At 38.5% G+C, this 22,567-nt stretch overlaps 1 protein-coding gene across 1 annotated transcript; it reads left to right on the forward strand.

Annotated features, from left to right (window-relative positions):
- The first annotated feature begins 210 nt into the window (after positions 1–210).
- Positions 211–21,099, forward strand: LOC139149198 (zinc finger protein 143-like). The gene is made up of 7 exons (XM_070720767.1): positions 211–337; positions 9,688–10,319; positions 15,355–15,532; positions 16,595–16,776; positions 17,392–17,691; positions 19,125–19,289; positions 20,269–21,099. Exons 2-7 carry the CDS (start codon positions 9,755–9,757, stop codon positions 20,670–20,672), a joined length of 1,794 nt encoding a protein of 597 aa, XP_070576868.1. The 5' UTR covers positions 211–337; positions 9,688–9,754; the 3' UTR covers positions 20,673–21,099.
- The last annotated feature ends 1,468 nt before the right edge of the window (positions 21,100–22,567 follow it).

Below are 22,567 nucleotides of genomic sequence, written 5' to 3' on the forward strand. Positions count from 1 at the left end.
GCAACACATATTTTCTGCCTCGCATGTAACCTGAATTTCGATTGGCTGTTTAACTTACCACCACGAAATGCTGTGCTTATCTGCCTAGAGAAAATAGTTCCTTATGTTTTTGGCAAATTATTGGTTCCATCCGCGTCCATCGCTACAATGTGGAGTCCTAATAGCTTCTGCCATCCATTATATCGATTCAAATGTATTTTAATACGATTACAAAAAATACATAGCGAAACATGATTACGAGAACTACAGTAACACAAATTAAAAATATCAATACACAAAGTGAAGCGGCGTGGAAACGAAGATGGGATGGCGAACACACCATAATATTCACCACCAGGTAGACCATAATTTTTATTTCCCGCGAATTTTTGGATTTGCAGTGCCAGGGCAATATACACAAGTAGTACATGATGTAACAGTGAGCAACCGGTGCGTTGCACATGTGTGATGCATGTGAAATATGTATTACATGTGAATCGTCTAATGTTTTCACAGAAAGTATTACCATGCATGCTAATAATTGGGGTGTAATTGTGTGGTTTCCTGAGGTCCTACTCTTCATCGGTTGAGACTTTTGCATGCTGCGTTTTTCATGTTTACTCAGTGTAGTACATGCATGAATAACTGCCTGAACCAGTATCCGGTCGGCACCTTTACTGGTGCTTTCCTGACGGGTTCTGTATCTTTCGCGTGCCAATTTGACTTCGACGATTCGCGATTCAGTGCAAACCCACGGACCTACGGCGTACGTGGCCTTGTATGCGTGTTCCGATTCAATGTTCGTTCCGATGCAATTTACACTGTCCCTCGTCAAAGTCGTCCGGATCACACTGACGAGAGCGCACAGTTACAAGTAAAGCTTGCCATATGCAATGTGCCGTCGGTAAACATTTTACTAACCCGGCGATCATATCGAAATGTCTGGTCCTTGCCTTTTTGTGTTTTAATACGTCCATGCTTCAACAAAATCATGCATCGAGGGCGTGGTCACACTTAGGCAACTGATTGCAGACAGGCAAGACGTACGTAGTGCGTAGTGTGTATGGAGTTTGGTCGCGGTGAACATTGCGCTACCTTCGGTCCATAAATATATTGTTCAAATGGTGGTAGACGAACGACACATTTTCCTCGCCATACCTCTCGTGTGATCGACGTTTTGTTCATTTGTCAAAAGAAAGTCCCTCCATCACCAATGGAGGGACTTTGCCCCATGGGCCCAAGGATGTCAATTTAACATTTGTAACAGCTGTCTGTCCGGGGGGGGGGGGGGGGGGGCACTCCCAATATTTTTGTACTGTGTAAACAGCTAACCCAAGGGTAAAACATCTAACTCATGACACATCGGTACTAAAAAACTTCCTGATTGTTTAGCGATTTTCTTGACAAATCAGGGGAATATCGTCAGGTCATGGCATAAGAAGGTTTTCCTAAAGCATGGGAGACATTTCCCATGATGTCAATCCAAGTCTTTTTTCCGGATTTTTTGGGGAAAAAATGTCGGCAGGTGAAGAAGGGAAAACACACTATGGGCAAAATGGCCCCTATTTTGTTCACTCAACATGTGACAATTTTTTGCCGCACTTATGCTGAATGAGCATAAAGAGAGCCAAATGAAGCTTCCGCGTAATGTTGAAAACTTCGCTGAATTTCCTAGCCGCACAGCTAAATATTCAGGAAAGAGATGCAGATTCCATTTCCTCATATGTTCCTCTGTCCATTATGATATTTCGGCAATAATTTCATGAAGGAATTCTTAAAATACCGAAGCGAAAATACTCTATGCAAAAATAGGCGAAAACACGGCCAACAGCACAAACGATCGTAAACTCGTCATTTCATAAAAATAATTAAGAGGGAAATTTAAAAAACTAAAACCATAGAGTTTTAGTTAACCTTCATGAGATGCTTAATCTCAAATATTGTGAGAAATAACAGCGAAATGAAAAATTTAAACCGGCGGGTTTTTTCAGATGTATTTTTCATTTTACGATGTGCCGAATAATCTCGATTCCCATAGAAAACAATGGTGTTTATGCGCGTCTGATCGACCGAACAGATTGCACACTTCTCGCCGGTTCAAATTTTTCTATTCTGAACCAATGATAATGAAAATTGGCACGCTTATCCTTTTTCTTATAAGCAAAAATCGTATCGTTTTAGATTTTTGAATTTCTTCGTAAAATTTGTTTTATTGCCATTCTATTTATTCTGATCACTGAAATATACTGTTGCCGTCAACAATATGGCGATCTGACGGCGTTTACATGTGCAGAACAAGGGTCTGAAATTGATGCAAATTAATCAGCAAGTGTCTCCTAAATTGTACAGACCAAATACCTGTCAAGTTGTTGTCTTTTATACAAAATTTGGGTGAATATGAACCATGAACATCGCAGTAAATTGGTAAAAATAACACGAAACGGAAGCGAACTGGTGTAGAGTCTCCACTGTGAACGTGTAGTGAACGTTATCGATCGATATTCTTTTGTTGCAAATTGATACAATGTTGTGTTGCATACCCGCAGATCGCATGGCGCCAAACTTGTCCAAAGAGCGCCAAAATACGCTGAGACATAAAAGTATCACCAATACTAAACAAACTGTCTTCGATTCAATTTGAGTGGAAGAAAACAACAGATACGTTGATTTTATGGTACATAAGTCAATATATACGGGCTGTCATGGACAAATTCATGATGTAACCTGAAAATACGTGCGACAGGCGAGCAGATTTGGATCTATATTTTATTGAAATGAAATTGATACAATGTTCGCTATCGTCACTAGCAACCAGCCCCAAGTGTTGTCCAGCTGGAGGCGCTGTACTGAACAATTTAGGGCCCTTTTTGCCCATAGTGAATTGACCCAGTAATGTTTTGAGAAAAAAATTTGATCATAGCAGACCAAAGGAAAAAAAAATTGTCACAAATTTTGGGAAATCTGACTTTCTCATGAAAATACATGAGGAAGTCCAAGGTCTTCAATGTTGGATTGTTGACTATTGTTACTCAATCACTGATCATGCAAAAAAATATGATAAAAATATCAGTGTCTAATGTCATTTTCAAACAAGTCTTCTTAGTGCAAAACAAATTGAAACATCTCAGATTGCACCATTGTACACATCAATTTCTGAAAATTTTCTATGCGAGATGGGGGACAACCCTATTGTGCTCTCCCCCTTGGGGTGTCGTATGTCATTTTCAAATAGTTTTATCCAGTACAAACAAAGTTAGACATATCTCTCAGATTGTGCCAGATTGCATCATTGCAAACATCAAGGTTTCAACATTTTTGATGTGAGAGCGACATCTCGCGCTCGCGCTCTACCTCCTCTGCCTCTTGCACCTCCACACAATGTTCTGGTAGTTTTTTCCATTTTTTTTACTATTAAATTTCAATAAAGAATTCCTAACAGGCAATCCTTTGTTTTACACAATCTCTGTCCTCTAATGTCATCTGTCCTGTGCCTACATACAATACTTTTTATTTTTTGATATTATTTTTTGATGTGCAGTTGTAAACCAGTGACATGCAATTAACTTGAGAACCCCAAATTGAAAACTGGTGATCACAAACAAAAATTTGCATTACTTCATCATGTTTGGGGGGGGGGGGGTGGGGGGGGGGGGGGGGGGGGGAATTGATGCAGGACAGACAATAAAAACAAAATTTGCTGTCACAGTGGCGGAAAAAAAAATTGGCTGCCATACCATTTCCTCTACTACCCCCCCCCCCCCAATCAAATCGTTCTCCCCTAAACATGTCTAGGGTATTTTTTCATGAAAAAGTTACCAAGTCTGCTGCACATATTCGTACATCTTCACTTTCTATGGGAGTAAACCCTAGGACTCCTGTCCCACCTATAAATTCTAGTGAAGAATCTGATTGAAATTGGATTTGGGGATCTCTCTCTCTCTCTCTCTTTCTCTCTCTCTCTCTCCCCATCCATACAATACAAAGAACAAGCACATCTGTACATGTCTTTTAACATGGATCAACAGCATGAAAAGCTTGCTCTAGTAACTTATATAAAGGTAAAAACATGTATAGTGTTTATGTAGGTCATTTTCCCCCACACTCATGCCTGAGTTTAATTAGTCTAGAACATTCCAAGGTCAATGTCCTTCACGACCTCATGACCTTGAATTCAATTAGTCATGTTTGGAATTATGTTCTGGAAATTTAATTAGTTGTGTAAGGAAGATAATTTTAGAGCAGTAATTAGCATATCAATAGAAGTTCTAGATTGTTCTTAGGGAGCATTCAGTTATTACAGCCGGGGTTCGGCCGGCAAAATCCAGGGGGGGTCACCTTAAATGTGAAAACTGCAAAGGGGGTCATGTATTTTTCAAACAGCTCAGGGGGGGGTCACTTAATTTTCATAAGTATCCGTCCCGTCAAAAAGCAGTTTCAGTGTTCAGAAATATTCTGAGAGATAAAAATAATTCGCTGCATGATTTCATTCTATTAAGTCATTTAACTGTAAATCTGAACAAAAGTATAATTATCTCATGAACCTCTTGACTAGGCAACTCTGAGGCTTGTCTTATTGTAAATCGAGCTCACAGAGAGCAATGAACAATTCCGATTACTTACATATTAGAGATATAGCAAGTTTTGTCAGGGAAATTATTTAACAGTTACCTGTAGACTACTATTACCATGAAAAGTGAAATTATACTTTTAGGTGAAATTCCAATATCATAATTGTTGTCAACATCTGAACTTTGAAATAACCTATTTGAATCAAGTACATTTGTATCAATTATCAAGCACCTATAAAAGCACAAATTAATTCAGTCTAGCATTGTAAAAAAATTATTCATAGTCTTCTCATTAGAGGCCAATGTATAGTGAATCAACATTTTGGTGAAATTCAAATATCCAATTTCTTACACACATCAGTGTTGGATACTGGCCAAAATATTTGCCAGACATCAGGACCAGGTAACTTTCAAAACTTGCCCGTCCTGCCAGAAAGTTGCCTGTCCTGAATTTTTGACAAATGCATTCATTCAAAAAACACAAAACCATTATGTACTTCAAACTGTAAACAACTTTATTTTCAAAATGAGTATTAACTGTGATCTTACAAACAAACTGTTCTGAATTCCACTGTTTGAAATGAATTCTAATCCGGACTTGAATACAAAATTTCTACAATAACAATGCTGATAACACTCTGATACATTGTGTTGATAACCGAGTACTGGACATTTCATCATGGATCGGTGCATGGTCTCCTTGATGAAATCGGTGCTGACATGAGTCAAGCACAGATTACATCAAGTCAGTGTCACTACCAACATCACTTTCCAGGAGATTAGAAAAGTCTGATTCATAATGAGAGTCCAGTCCCTGTCCCTGAGGATAGGGACTGGAGCTGAGCCTACTGCAGCTGAGCTTACTGAGAAAAAAACAAAATCTGAGAGAGCTGCCATATAAGTAATCAAAGTTGGCAGCATGAATTAAATAAACCAATACTCTCCTCAGACCAAACCGATTTCAAAGGCCGTTTACAGCAAATATTGTTAAGGAAACCATGAAACCTGGGAATGGCTAAACACAGAGAAACAAGATTTATTTCTCGAAACAGCCCTTCACAATATGCTTTTCAAACACTCGAAAGCAGGCACCAATATGGACCCGAAATCTATTACAAAGTCCACGAAAAATTGACACAAAACTAAAAGTTCGGATAATCGATTTAAATGCCTAAAACAAACTAATCGTTGACAGATTAGTACAACATTTATTGTTAACATAGCGAGCACTAGCAACGCTCAAAATATGCCCTAAAACAAAAATCCTTACAAGCGTCCAGGGTGCTGGGTCATGTAAATTATAATGTGACACCACACACTGGATCGCTCACTATAGTCTAGAGTCAGTCAATAGTGGCTAACTCTCTCAATAACAAATCTGGCTTCTCCTCCTTGAGGGCGAAGATGACTTCATTACACAACCAAGTGGAGGGGATACAAAACAAGAGAGCGACTGATGAAGGAACCCCATTTTTGGTTCCGAAACACAGTTAAGACGAATCACTCAATCAACAAACCGGTTTACCGGGGACCCAGATCACATGACTAGGGTCAAAGCACTATCGATTCACCGGTGTCTTGCCATGTATTTCACACAAAATAAATGCAATGATCCTTTTATTCACCATATCGTAATACTGAACAGTCTTGGTAGAGCTGATGTGTGGAGTTGCCCTCATTTTCCATTATATCGTCCCTGAGGACGCATGTGCACTGGCTGATATCGCGTAAATCTTGCTTAGTGTGAGATTTACTAGTATGAGTGACTTCCTGTTTACCCGTGTTTACATATCTCGCTTGCATTGCGTTCCGGCGTCACACAGTTGCACAGTTTCAGTAGCATAAGCGCGTCGAAGTCGGACGTATTGGTATACTGTACTACATTTCGTTTATTTTACACAATATCTAGAAGCAGCTGATCGATGAGATTACTGGGTATGCCGTATGGGCTACTATCGAGAGCCCGACCCCCTGACGTGGAGTACAATTTTCCTCCCGTCCGACTGAAAAGTTACCCGTCTCGGACAGGAGGACGGGCGGTAGTTTCCAACGCTGCACACATATCAACCTTTAACCATCCTAGTCTAACTAAGCACTTTAAAATGAATTATCAAACATCCATAAATACATAGATTTAGATACTTTTGAAAAAAAATTATTCATAGTTTCCTCATAGACTACCATGAATGATGAATCAACATTTTGGTGGAATTCTAAAATCCAATTTCTTGCACACATATCCATTTGTAACCACTCTAGTCTAATCAAGTACATTAATATTAATTATTCAACGTCTGTATATGCACAAGTATAGCAAGTTTTTCATTGAAAAAAAAATATTCACAATTTTATCATAGACTCCCATGTATAGTGGATGAACATTTTTGGTGAAATTCTAAAGTCAATTTTTTTGTCCACATACCAGTTGTGACAACCCTATTCCAATGAAGTACTTTTATGTCAATTATCAGATATCTATAAATGCACATATATATTTTTGTAATGAACAAGTATCACATAGTTTTCTCATAGACTACCACGTATAGTAAATCAACATTATCAACAGTTGCATGCTTGCACAAAAATATTACAATCCACCTGTAATTTCTGTCCAATCCCTTTGAGGGGTAATTTCAAAATTATAGCAAGTCAGAAGGGGAAATTTGACCATTAACTCCTTGTGAATTTGTAAGGAGGGTCATTTGAAAAAATCTGAGAATCTTTTTGGGGGGATTCTATGGGCCCCCTTTCAGAGGCGTATGTGTGTGCAGCTTTACTCAAGCAATGTGGGGGGGGGGGGGTCATGAAATTTTTGTCATCTTAAAAGGGGGGTCATCAATTTTTTGGTGCAATGGGTAGGGGGATTCACTTATTTTGACTGATGCGCAGGAAGAACTTGCCGGCCCACCCCCGGCCATAATAACTGAATGTTCCCTTACATTCTCTTATATAACCATTAAAGTATAAATACTGGAACGGCAGGCTTGCAGTCAGATGACATTTGGGATCATGTCTCTTCTGTGTTACTTCAAGACTTTGGAAACTCTAGCAGTATTAATTTAAAGATTTTTCGAGACCTTCACAGCAAGGCTCCACTATGTGTAATCTTTGGCAATTTTCTCAGTATTGCGTTTTGTCTATGAACTTCAGCTGCCTGTTGAACTCCGGCTGCATGATGACATTTTCAAAGTCGCTTGTGGTTCGACAAATGGCGAGGGCCCCTGTAAGCATAAGAAAGAGATGAAGTTTTGAAACAGAATTTTCTTTACTCACAACAGCTGAGGATCATTTGAAAGTAGTGCTGCTGTGATTGGCCATCTGTCAGTCTGTGATCACTGGAAACATTTAAATTTGAGTATGCTGATTGAGGCAAGAGTCTACGACAGCTATTCTTAGAAAGGGTTCACTCAGAAATCATACCCCAAAATGCACAGAAGATGAATATACACAAAGAGGATAGTGGGTATGAATTTATATGTTTGATTTGTATACTTTTTAGAGGCATTTGTGAGTGTGTCATTCTGTAAATCCATATTGCTATTACAGGGGTTGTTTGCATTGAACCGTTGGCAGTAATCGCAATCATACCCATCCATAATCACAGAACACTAGGTCAAAATTCATTAATACAATCATTGTAAACATAGATACAAAACAGCACAGAACAGACAGTAAATCACCGGTACACACAACAAAGTCAAATTCATGAAAGAAAGATATGTGGACCTCTGGCCAAAAGACTCAGAGTGATGTTAGGTGTTTTGAAAATAGTAAGTGCATCCTGCCCAGACACAGGAACTAGATAATTCTGTCTAAACTGAGGAATTTACCAATACTGTCAGGTGTAACGTTCATCTGGCAGTTATACATCATTCGGTCTGAAAGAACTCAACTCTGCGAAAGTTGAAACATTGTCTGGTCAGACGTCAAGACAACAACACCAGATAAGCATAAGGCACATGTCACCTAGTATATAAAGACATTGCAGTCTCAAAATCGCCAGGCTAAATCCTTGCCCTTAAAAGAGTAGTTCAATAACCAATCTAAAACAAAGCAAAACAATTCACCATATCAGGTGAAGTGCATGTTCTCATGAATACATGTTTCCTAAATCTATGATTCCTACAATGGGTCATTTAGTCTTTTCATCATTAACTTACCCTGTGTTGGGATGTGATAGATTAGTATTCGTTTATGCAAAATGCAATTAATGAGTTCTTCGGGATTTATATCTGGAGATAATCATTATCAAATGAGATATTCAGGTTACCTCAGATAAAGCATAATACACCCGAATACATTATTTCCAGAATTCAACCGTGTACTAAATTCACTGAAATCCATAGAGCAGTTTTCAAAGATTTCAAATACTTGGTACTTGCAGACATGCAAATTGCAGTGCAATCGCTATGAAATACTGGTTTCATGTGTTGGTAACTATCAGAATCCTCATGATTACATATTCTTTGGTGTTTGTTATATTTTGTTAATGAAATACATTTAGTCACTGGGTGTGAGCATAAATATGTTTTGCCCCTTGTATACACCAAGTGATAACATTTTGTCATTTTCAGTCAAAACATGCCCCTTTGTGAACCCGCTTCTCTGTAAGATTTATTGTTTGGTTTGTAGATTCCATGCAGTGTCAATGCTGTTCAGATTTCATCCTTTGGCTTCATACATTCATGTTTGAAGATTCTATTTCTGGAAATTATTTGTTGCCAAAAATTATTTTGAGAGCATAATTACAGAGAATAGCTGTTTCAATTGTCTTGATGTTTCATTTCCTGGCGCTTTGCACTGCGTCATTTCCAGATAGAAACAGATAACCTATACTCTGAAAATCATGTTGATTACTATGCAGCTATTTTATTTTCACCTTCACAACTACAATTACAATGAAAGCTGTCAGTATGGCTACTTCCCCTGAATCAGGACATCTGTCAATTATTGACAATTTTTTCAGTAATCGTAGGTACCTTCAAATTGAATGAGATTTAGCCTTTCAGTTGAAGACTTGTCCGGGATAATCATAAAAGACAGGTTTTACAATATCAACAGGGTCCAAGTCAGAATTTCCTTTGTTCTAGGCACAACACAAAAGCATCACTGATCTTTCTTTCATTTCCATTGTTGTCAGATGCAGCGCTGCAGCCAACTAGTTAAAATCTTTTTCGATGAGAAAACAACAAACTGATGTGTGAATTATGGCGGAAAATGATAGCAACCCCATTTCAACGTATTCAGACATCAGCACTGTCCAGTTAAAAATAGCAGAAGAATGCACAACAGATGGAACCATTTCATCCGACCAGAAAACCAATTACATGAATTCACAGAACTCTGCAAAAGGCGATGATAGTGAGACAAATGAGTTGGCAGAGATTGAAGGGGACCAGACGAGTAATGTCAGACGTGAATCTGATGATCAGGACAACGGTTATGATGGAAAGGAAGAAAATCCATCATTAGATGATGGAACTGTCATTCATGCCATCGAGCCTCATCCAGGGTTATTACTACTGAACCTGCCAAATCCATCACAGTCACCATCGCCTTCAAATGCTACACAAGTCCTTGTTCTCAATAATGTTGACAAGGGGACTCTGGAAGCTAATGTGATATTTGACACACAGCGACTCAGACTACAAAACCTGGCCCAAGCTAGTCTCATCTCAGCAACTCAAGAAAGCATTGCCAAAGTCTATGGTACTCAGGGACAAAATGCTCTTTCAACATCCAGTCCATACACTATTCAGAAAACAGCCTCAGGTATTACAAGTTTTCATTTAAATACATCACTCATTAGGCAAAAAAAAAAATTGATTTGTTCCTGGTCATCGAGCGCATCACTTCAAAGTGTGCACGTCAACTTTTTTTTTTCCTGTTTTTCATTTGCCCCTATGGAAAAAAAGGGAAAATGTATCAAATTCCACCAAAAATTTTTAAAAAATTGAAAAATCATCATTTTTGCCACATGTCAATGACCAGAAACAAACCTATTATTTTTTTGGCCTTATATCTGTTATGTGAGACACATGCCCTGCCTTTCAATAATGTTATTTACTGTATAAGTTTATTCTCAATCATACATGTGGTTAATTGTTAACTTCCCTATAACATAGTCAGACACCGAGTGTTGTGTATTTCTTACTTCCCAGCTGGTATGTGCATGTGTATTTATATCCAATAATTAGGTATTCATAAGCACAAATTTGCACAATAAATTTCTCAGAAAAGGTCACTTTTCATATCTGTCGGTTTACATGAATACTGTGATCATCAATATATCCCCCTAGTATGGGGAGCCCACATTTATACTTTAGCAATGCAATGCTTTCTGCCACACATGCTAATTTATGCTACTTTATGCAGATTTATTGAACACCAATCGAACTTTCATTCACTTTCAAAAATCTATATAATTCCAAACAAACTGTAAAACGACAAAAAAAATATACTGACAGATTTGATTGAGTAATCTCGCGATCTCATGAACCGGCACATTACAATCACATTGATAGTGATAGACAACCATAGCCAAATGACAGCAAATTCAGGGACAATTTCCAAGCCTAAGTGACACAGTTTGTGATAAGATAATTCTTGAAGGGGCAGGGCCGGGTATAAATAGCTAGCTGCCCGCGTTGGAGTTAGTTCATACAAAGCGTGGCTTGGGTGGCGTCACGCTCGATCGCTCCGTAAAAACCATGCCAAATGGTCACAGGCGAAGAAATTTAGGCGTCCATGCACCTATACCTAACTATGAATGTCTAGTGATTGAATGTATCGATAAAATTTTATGATTTGAGCATAAATAAAGCTGATTTTGATCGATGAAGGTATTTCTCTTTGTCTTCAACTAGCGTGGCAAGCGGCCATAACAAAGGTCTGCAAGCTGTCAATCAAAAAAGGACGCGATACAGGTGTGAATCGGTAAACGTTTGCGATGTCAACATGTTAGATACGGCACAGCATTGTAATTAGATGGAGCGACCGCAGTGCAGACCCGCAAGCACAGGCGCTATGTAGCTTGGGAGTCTGCTAATAGATCGATTTTCGGCTCGATCTATCGATCCCGTAGTCGATATGCCCACGACTGCAACCTAAACACTCATTTAGGTTGCAGTGCGGGCATGTGGACTACGGGATCGATAGACCAGGCCGAAAAGCGATCTATTTAGCAGACTACCCAGCTCGAGCGCCTGTGCCCGCTAGTGTGTCACTCAAGCCATAGCGCGTTCTTGCGTAGACGCCGTACCACGACACGCCGCTATTTCCAATCGAACTGTCATGTAAAGTTCAGATTCAAGTTCTTTTAGATTTTTCTGTCGTACGGTGAAAAGTATTATTATTATCATCTTGCCGTATTAAAAGATTTTTGAGGACCTAAACGACATCGTGTGTTGCTCCATTGCTATAGAATCCGATGTCAAGGAAAAGCGGTGAATTTTTTCAAGTTGAATATAATTTCCTTTCTGTTTGCATTAGTCAATTCATCGAAATACTTTTGTTCACAATTGAGTAAACTATAGACAGTGGACTGTCTCGATTCTCCCGTCTATGATTCGATATTCACTGACTCATTCTTTCTCTTCTTTGTCGATCGATGAAAGTATTTCATCTTCAATACTCTGTCCTAATATGACAGATGTAATATCCAAACCTATATTGTCATTTATTTTTGACCAACGTACAAAACTTGGTCCGTTCGCCAAAGCACATATCTGACGAGATGTTTTGCGAAACAGTGAATAAATATATTGGATGAACAGCCGTACTCTATGCATTAGGGGATATTCATGTTGCAGTCTCTCCGAAAAAAAAACCCGGGATGTTTAGGCGATAACAAAGGCGATGACTCTGTATATAGTTGAATAAAAAAAATTTCGGACATCATATTTTTATCTATTAAAAGCGTACACTTGTCGGTTTGATGTGCGACCGTACACAGATCGCCCATACTCTCCTAAACAATTCTGCGACAATGATGGTGTCTCTTCGTGAACGTCCTTGAACCCGTACCCGCGACTATTGTTTTTTTATGTGTTCCGTGATTGGTAGAATTCATGTATCAAAATTTGAAGACACACGTGATTGAATCCTGTGAATGTTAGGCAACTGACGGTGTGTAGGGACGGCAACAGTTCACGGACCATGGGAGTATCAGCAGTACGCAGTACATTGCACGCTTTCTAAGAATGAACAGCGTGTTTCTATAGCTACCATGCGAAATCCGGCTTTGACCAATGTTCCTGTCCTGTCGTAGGATAACTTTCGAGCTGCGTAGCTACTGTTGAGGTTCAGATATCCGAATCTTTCGTGTTCGAAAGGCTTATCGATTTACAGAAAACGCTAACTTTTGTTATTAGTTTACATGTACATACCCAGCATACTTACCAGGTTGGAAAATTTCTGCGAGTCGCTCTCACCAGCGGTCGCGAGGAAAATATGCGTCGATATCATTGATCCGCCATGTTTATTGTTGTTTGTACGTCTAGTTTGAAAGTCATAGACTTTCTCAACTGTGAAATTCATATTGCAATTCAATATTTTACGCATGAAGTCACCTGTGCATTTAAATACGTCCATTCGGGAGCAGAAACGTTTACAGACTTTCGATGGTGATAACTAGCTCCATGTCGTGACATGTCTCCAGTTCCGAAGTTTATCCGGTAAACTTCGTAAATCGAAATCGACATTAACATTGAGCGGTGATCGTGAAGCGTTAAATAAATGTCGGCAAAATAAAACATCAAATGGCTAGACGAGAGAGAGAGAGAGAGAGAGAGAGAGAGAGAGAGAGAGAGAGAGAAGTGGTTTATGCACTCGCGAACTGATCATGGTCTATAGGATGGATGGATGCTGTGTCGGTTTACACATTTGCGCTGCACAGATATCGAAAATGTACAGATACTTTCCCAAAATTTGACTTATTTTATAACAAGAGTAGAACAAAACCAAAAGTGTTGAAGATACTCTTCAGATGCTTGATTCGCAAGTTTGCTAAAGTCATATTATACTTACAGAAAATAGTCGCTACAGTCTTCTCTTCAAAGAAATATGTTCTTCAACACCACGTTTCTTATGATCGGTGATGTTACATTTTATTATTTCTGTTAATAATCTTTTATAGATTAATGCACCACGGTGTTAATTTCAGATTAATTCAACGATTTCAAATCGTAATTATTTTTTTAGTGAGAGGGCTTTTAGTAGTTCTGTAGACGAAACGATCGGTAATAGCAGAGTATCTTGGCAATGGCATGACGTCTACGAAATCGTTTAGCTGCAGCGATTGTACAGTTGCAGCCCGCGCCCGGGCCCCGGGTAGGCCTAATTCGGAACGTAATAAAGCCGTCAGTTGCAGCGGCGTCGTGCTGTACCTTTGTCATTACTGTTGAAGTACCCCTGTTATTGCTACAAGCATCGCGGGCCGCTTCATGAAATGTTTCTCAGTCTGCTCAGTGTACTAGTCTCGCCGTTATATTCAGTTACGTATAATCTGCTGTTTGCATGTCAACACATTGGCCTGTTCACAACTTCCTGTGCACACTAATCGTGACTGTAATTTACAAAGATATAATCATTCGATCCCGCCCGTGAATGTCAAAGGTGAACGGTATTAACTTGATCCCGGGTATCAAGTCCCTGGCCTTTAATATACAGAAGTAACAATTTTGTGAAATTTCTACTTGTATCTTGAAAGGAAAAGTATTAAAACTTTGAACAATCGGCATTGATTAACAGCACTGTGAAATTAAAAGCAACTTCTCTTTCCAAGATCAAGCGGTCTGCATCTTGTGGTAACAACAACATAGCAGTGAAGTTTGTAATAGTCACCAGTAAAAACACTTCACAGCTGAAAAAAATAATTGTTTCAAACAAATGAAACTGTATGTTCAGAGAGAGATGAAAACCAGCATCATGGACCTGAGTAGAAAAGAAAAATTACGGGTTTGACGTCAGAGTAAGACTGTTCTGTTGGGTAAAGGCTTAGGGCCAGGAGGAATCATAAGTTACTGGAAAAACGTGTCTTTTTTCCTCACAGCACTGTTTAACTTCAATGTCACATTATTTTAACTCTGTTTACAAGTTTCTGTGGTCTGAAAAGTAGTTTTACCAACTGTATTGATCAATTACACTTTCTTAACATTTCCATAGTTGAGTTAAATTAGGGTTGGGGCTTACATATACAGATGTACAGCATTTTCAAAAATCTTCTAAAAGTAGTGTAGGGGGTTATACTCAGACCAATATGGTATTAAACAAACTTTTGCACCAACATACTCTGTATGAAAAGCTGTCCAACCTCATGTATACCTCATTCACAGAACTGCAGTTGTTGATAATTCAGAACATTATCGATCAAATTCAAGCTCACAACCTATGGTACCTATTCACCTGTTGAAGATAGTAGCAATTTTACCGTCCCCCCTCTAAAAGCACACTCACATACATTCTTGTTATTGTACACCACACACAAGCTCAAAATCAAAGCAATAAGGTACATCTCTAAACAGCGCTTGAGATATGTTCTAGTACAATTAAATATGTAATTAACCTCATAAGAGATCCTAAAAAGTATTCACTTGCTTTTGAACAAGTAAAAGCAAACCATATCATACAGTTATTTTGTACATATGATGTGATGATGAGGATATAAATAAGAGACATTTGACACAGGAAAGACACTCTTGTTTTGTTCCTTTGAATACTTCAGTTATTTTATGCAGTTAATTTTCTCATTCTGCCTGAAGTGATCTTACCCCAAACAGCACCAATGTCCCTTGTACTCTTATCACAGGTGAACGAATCTACATTTGTAACCATGAAGGGTGTGGCAGAATGTTCAAGACTTCTGGACACCTGAAGTACCACAGAGAAACACACGGTGGGCAGAAGATGTTGAAATGTGAAGTGGATGGATGTGATAGGAGATTTTCATGGCCTGCACATCTAAAATACCACATGAAAACTCATTTGTAAGTACATGTACTTAGTGATCTTGATCATTGCAGAGAGAGAAAGACCTGCCACTAGCAGGTTTACTTGCATGTTGTCTGGTATTTTTCTATTCTATCTACAGGGGTAACTGGCAAGCAAAACTACTTTTGGCCGACTCAGTAACTGTAAATTGTTGAAAAAAATACTAAGTGAATAATGAATTATTTTGTTTAGTAAAATCAAATCAAAGGTTGATCTTTCTATCCTAGCAGTGACCATTTCCAGTGTTATGAAGGGTTACAAAGATTTTAACACTAGAATTTCTTCAGTTTCCTTGTACCGTACATTATCATGGTGTCAGTTGAAGTCATTCACAATCAGCATGAAAATTCAAGATACCAGAATACTGATACACATACTGCTCTTGTATACGCTACAACTAATATGTCAAGTCAGTATGTCACTATGTTTATATATGTCCTTCAAAAGAAAAGTCTCTGAAAATTATTGTAAATTGGTTTTTAGGGATTTTTGAATACAAAACAAGGTATATGTTTTATGTTTCACTAATGTTAACCCAGTAGGCCTAATAGTGAAATGAACCTAGCAGTAGAAAGGTTTTCATACCCAGGGAAACCTTTGGAGTATTTGTATATAAAGGGGCTCACCACTGCCCCCTGAAACCATTTACTTGATTACACTTTAATGAATTGCAATGAAGGTACTGTACAAATGCTGGGCTGGGTGACATTGCAGGAGATACTGATGAACACAAAATAGTGGCATGAGATCTAATACAGGTGACATTTTTCAAAAAGTTGACACCATGCATAATACTTTGATTATGTCAACATGACTTGTAATATTTGCATGGTACCAGTGTGAAATTATGTGTTGGCCATTACTCTAGTGGTATTTTGCTATTTTTGCAAGTCATCAGCAAAATAACTACTGTAACATTCCTCATATGACACCTGATAAAATGTGTATGATTGGAAAATATTGTCAATCTGGGATGTTTGTTAAATGAAGTAAGTACTACCAATAACTTCATGGACTCTAAAATAATTATTGCAAAGCTTTTGTTTCTTCCCCAACAGAGGTGACAGAAAGCATAAATGTGAATATGAAGGCTGTGACAAGAGTTTCTATGTGTATCAGCGTCTGAAAGTACACATGAGGACACACACTGGAGAGAAGCCATTTAAGTGCTCTGAAGAAGGATGCAACAAAAGTTTTTCCACTGCTGGAAATTTAAAGAATCATGTCAGAACCCATACCGGTAAGTTCACAATTTTTGTCTCAGTTACTTTGCTGTAGTAGAATTTTCATGAACGTTGGTTATCTTTGTATAAGATTATACCAAGAAGTCAGGGAAAACCAATTAAAATGTGTATGTATATTAGACATGCGATAAGACTTAAACAGTGAATACTTAAATAACTTTCGTACTGGTCACTGGTCACAAACTGATGTGTTAACCCTTTGAGCGCCAACGTCAATTTTTGTCACCCTTATAAAATAAGGGTCAATTTTTGTCAGATTTTTACCAAAATTCTGATAACAAACTGTGGCCAATGAAATGTTGTGTTCATTTGGTCCAAAATTATCAGAAAAATTACAGAAGTGTTCATAAAAATTAGTAAATTGTTGCACTGAAATTTTGGTGGGAAAAAACAGCGCTCAAAGGGTTAACACTATCAGTTTTCATCCATTCAGTACCAGTTCACTGTTATAACAGTCGTGGTCCTGATTTGCATGGACTTTGCTAACAAAACTTTGGGTCTTCTTCAAATTATACAAAGGGATATCATGTGAGCTATAATAACACTTTAGAGCCTGACGGTAAAGTTTTGCCCTCTATGTTGACAAGTGCTATACTCCATCATTTTTACAGGAGAAAGGCCATATGTATGTTCCTTTGAAGGATGTAGCAAGAGATTTGCAGAACACTCAAGCCTCAGGAAGCACAAGATCACTCACACAGGAAGTAAGCCGTATGCCTGCGACATATGCAACAAGACATTCTCACAGAGTGGCAGTAGGAATACTCATCGAAAACGCCACCTGGCAAATTCAAACTGCACCAGTACCAATCAGAATGCGCTTCAGCAGAACAGCGAAGTCAGTATGACCAATCAGGATCATGATATGCTTGAGATGAGACAGGGTGCAGAATATGTCTTACACCTGACAGGTTCGTGAATTCCTAACGATGAAAAGCGATTGACTTTGAAAAGCTGAGGTGTCATTTTTTCCTACAATATATACTTACTGGCTTGGGATATAAAAATACTTGGAAGAGCAGCAGGCATTCACCTCTGAATTTAGTTTCGAAGTGAAATCTGTGTTGTAAAACCATGATATGATGCAATGAATGTTCTTCACATTTACATAAATGTACTGCCCTATCCATACATTGTCTTGTGATTACAGATACACTGTGCATGCTATTTTCTCTTGACCAATACATCACTTTTCTCAAATCAAAAAATTTGAACTTGTGAGAATTGAAACTGCGTGAAAGCAAAGTTTTACTTACAGGAAGGTTTGTCGGAATATGGACCATAGTCTAAAGATTGATGGGACACACAATGACACATTCGTTAAGATAGCTCTGTGTTATTTTAGGTTGTGTAGCCAATGTTTGAGCTCAATTATCGAGCAAGATTCTATAGCCTGAATCAGTGCAAAATTCACCGTAAAGATATACTGTCACCTGTTCCAATTTTGCCACAGTTACCATGGAAAGAGAAAATCTAACCAATCACAGATTTTAAATGGGTGGACGCTTTGTAAAAACAGCACCCTCACATGGGCATTTTGAATACCAAGGAATGCTCCTTTGACCATATATGGGCATATTTAGATTACAGGTGACTGTATATCTTTAATACAACAGTTTTCTAACTCTTTCCAACATGACTATCTCTAAACTGCATATTTTACTGTATAACTGCCAAACAAGGTTTGGTGCGGCACGTCTGTACAGTCACCTCAGCTGTGACGTTTAAATTGTTATAACATTAACAAAAGCAGACGGAATGTATGGTTGATAGTCAACTCAACTCTGTGAATGTGTTGCAACGCTGAATATTTTCGTTGTCATCAGTGCTGTTTTTTACTACCTTGCACCTTTCAAGAAAAGGATGACAATTGATTTCAGTTATTCAAAAGCTAATGACCGAAAGATACTTGGATGACATATTGTGGTTTTTAGACCCATCGTGCATGCAGTCTGCCATTGTCACATTATAAAAGTTTAGAGGTCACTACTCAGACGGACATAGTGTTGTGCAGCACTGAACCCTTGTTGGGCAGTTTCGAGGTAGTCATGTCAGGAAAAGTTAGGAGAATAGTGGTATTCAGGTAATTTTGTTGGGAATTTTGGTCATTGTTTGCCCCTAATACTCAGGCTATTGATGAGTGTTGGCAGATTGTAAATTGGATGGGAATTGGTCAAAATAATCATATGCACTAGTAGCTTATACATGGATTCGGTTGCTTTTCTATGAAATGTTCCATAGCTGTGGTGGTGGGGCATATAAGATCCATCAGAAAACAACCAATACAGCTATGGACCTACAGCTATCTTTGACAATGCTGGTTGTTTTCTTATCATTCTTTCAGATGTAGAATTCCAGCAAGCAGCAGATTCTCAAAGTCACACCATGGGATCAGAGTCTGTGGTACTGAGCCAGGGCGTCAGTGACCATGTGGTTACTGTTACAACTCAGCCTGTTGAGACAGAAAATGATCAGCTTGAATTGCCACAAACAATGCTTGAATCTGAAGGTAAGGACTTATTTCCTCCCTGTCATGGTGTGACTAGCACTGTCATAGTTACTTTCCACTTCCAATATCATTTGGCTAGGTATATCCTAAAAGGTTTGTCCTACTGTACATCTGAACACAGTGTGGGGAGAAAGCAGGCAGAAATACATCAAAACAATATCACTGGTAGCAGCATCTGTTCAAACATTTATTTAATCCACAGGTAAGCCTTGAAGGCCTAGCTTACAGGTACTATACCAGACTTACCCCTTCACTTAGAGCTTCATCTTTTGGTACCTTTGTGCCCTGTATCAAGTACTGGTTGTTTTCTTGGTATGTTCTGCAACTTGATTCCAGTTGGTGAACAAACGAGAAGTCTCTTGAAACAGCATATAATGTAATTCTTATCTCATCCAAAGCTATTTGACTTTTTTGAGTGCAAACTAGTATCAGGTCATCATCAGAATTTGGCAAATACATAAGAATTGAGTGGAGTCCGCAGTGTAGGGGGACTCAAAGTAGCTTGTTGCTCAGCGTTCAAAGATAACTGCAGTTTCATGTTAACTTGAATATTTCACCTGTATTTGGCTGAGTGATCAAACCTACACTGGTACAAAAATCACAGATTTAAACTGAGTCTGAGTGTGCTCCGAGTAGCTTGTTGAAATTCCTGTTAATTTGAATGAAATTAATTTGAAAGATACTTTGAATTAGTTGCATCTTCTTGTCGGTGGAATTGGAATATTGGCTGGATTAGCTGACAGTTAATCTCAGTGACAATGCAAACTGAACATTGCAAACATAGAAGAATGAATAAATTAGCAGCATCTTAAATTAGCCAAATCATTGATCCTGGTTAAATTAGCTAAAAATGCTTATTATAATATGTAATGTCCCGTGAATGTCTGGACAAGTAGTGATTTGATGGGTTACTTGCAATATGTAAGACTCAGTATAAATTTTATAATTAACACTTATTCGATTGTTTTTTCTGTGACAGAAATGGGCCAAGAAGCACTACCCCCAGCTTCCTCCCCTGCTGCAGTGGTAGTTATGTCACAGCCTCAACATACTGTCACAATGTCATCACAAGAAACCACCTTTCATGACCCAGACACCCAACAAACAACAACTGTGGAAATTGTGTATGGTAATGAACTCTTGCAGTCTGAGCTGGATCAGAATATTTCCCACAACATCCATGTTTCCAACAGTATGTCCCACAGCATCAATGAGAATGGTGAAGCTGTGGAAGAAAACACAAATAAGGACATGATTGACCTTGGGGCAATGATTGAAACGGACAGCTCTCATAACAACTCAGATGACGATGATCATGATGGTGATTTGGGTGGTCCACTGCAACTGGTGTGTGATGGCATTGATGATGAACAGTTCCAATGAATTAAAACTATCACCTTCAACTATCATACTTACAACTTTATGAGTCTTCACCTTCAACACTACATTATCTTCTTTTACACCATGTGTGTTGTTTGAATTTCGCCTACCATTGAGTCTGCGCATGGAAACCGCAGATGCCTCTAGATGGAGCGAGTTGTTGAGCTAGATGTGGCGATTTATAAGTCATGAAGGATCACTTTACCATCAAGTTATAAATGATAATCTAATTCAGCTTGTTCATCCTACATTATAGCTTTCTAAAGAGTTGATCAGGTACGCACTACAATTGTCCCTGGATTTTACCTTTGCCCCTACACAGTCAAATTATTTTTTTTAATGAACAAATTATCTTGGCAAGTTTTATCGCAATCTGTACTGTACAGAATAAACAACCAATGAAATAAATATATGCATACTTTACCAGTGATATTGTGTCAATATCAGTCGTTGTCTGGCTGTACCATGTGCACTCAGCTGAATATGACTTTTTTTCTGGAGGATGAAGGGGAGAGGTGTCATGCATATCACTCTGATGTGATGCAGGATACCCTCAAGTTTAAAATAATTCAAACAAATCTGAGGTCACTTCTGAAGAACCCCTAAATCAAATTTGCGAGACACCAGAATTTCAGGGAATTTCTCAAAATTTGCCTAACAATTACAAATATGCAAATGTCATTGTCATGTGAAGAAGTCTGAACAAGGTCATCCCAAGAGAGTCACAAACAAAGTCAGAAAGTGGCAGAGTTTCTGATAAGGCTTTGGCAACCAAAATTGCAAAATTATTCCAAAAGACCTCACTGGTACTTCTTAAAAGTCAAAATTTTGAGTGAAGTCATCTCCGATAACCGCAACTAAATAACTGTTTGGACCAACAGTGTTGGGGGACAGAAAAGGTGACGAAAGGACAATCACCTGTTTAATAGATTATGCACCATAGCTACCAGAGCTGAAATAAGTCTGTGAGTGTCATTAAATCAAATTGATTCTAAAGAATAAATTTACAGCTGGTAATGATAGAGTTTCAGATTTCACTGCTCTTTTTTCACTCTGATCACACAAGTAACTCTGTTCAATATAAATGACCTTTATCCCTCATAATAGCTGTCAAACATACTGTATCCCTGACTTAGCAATTTGATTTATTTTCGTAATAAATTTTGTTTAAACGGAAACTGCTGAGTTCACCCTTTTGTTCGTTTTCTCTGCACGTAACAATGTTGATGGAACTTTAGTCGAATATGAAACTTCTGAGATGAAATGTTCCAAGGTATAAAGTTTCACACATGTTATGCATTTGGGGTGGGGTGGGGGAGTAAAGAAGAAATCAAAACTTTTGCCAGAGAAAAAGCAATATACCTTTGAATATAGATTTTATCATGGAACATTCAAAGAGTAAGACATTCATGACAACTGTGTGGATATAAAGCAACGTATCCATATAAATTTCCCAACGTATGAATATTCATGGCGCAAACCTACCAACAGACAAACTATGTCTTGGACAATTGGAGTTGTACACAAAGTGCAGTTGTAACTTTTTTGTTCATATGTCTGCCATCACTTCAAGGACAGTTTATGGCTGCCGGCATGGCCAGATAGCTTCACATGTCTGCCATCACTTCAAGGACAGCTTATGGCTGCCGGCATGGCCAGATAGCTTCACATGTCTGCCATCACTTCAAGGACAGCTTATGGCTGCCGGCATGGCCAGATAGCTTCACATGTCTGCCATCACTTCAAGGACAGCTTATGGCTGCCGGCATGGCCAGATAGCTTCATATGTCTGCCATCACTTCAAGGACAGCTTATGGCTGCCGGCATGGCCAGATAGCTTCATATGTCTGCCATCACTTCAAGGACAGCTTATGGCTGCCGGCATGGCCAGATAGCTT

The sequence above is a fragment of the Ptychodera flava genome, chromosome 14 (genome assembly GCF_041260155.1).
Source record: "Ptychodera flava strain L36383 chromosome 14, AS_Pfla_20210202, whole genome shotgun sequence".
Classification (NCBI taxonomy): domain Eukaryota; kingdom Metazoa; phylum Hemichordata; class Enteropneusta; family Ptychoderidae; genus Ptychodera; species Ptychodera flava.

Coding starts and splice junctions, on each gene's coding strand:
- LOC139149198 (XM_070720767.1), top strand. CDS start 9,755: ATGGCGGAAAATGATAGCAACCCCATTTCAACGTATTCAGACATCAGC. Junction 15,533..16,594: donor TACCACATGAAAACTCATTT/GTAAGTACATGT, acceptor CTTCCCCAACAG/AGGTGACAGAAAGCATAAAT. Junction 19,290..20,268: donor AACAATGCTTGAATCTGAAG/GTAAGGACTTAT, acceptor TTTCTGTGACAG/AAATGGGCCAAGAAGCACTA.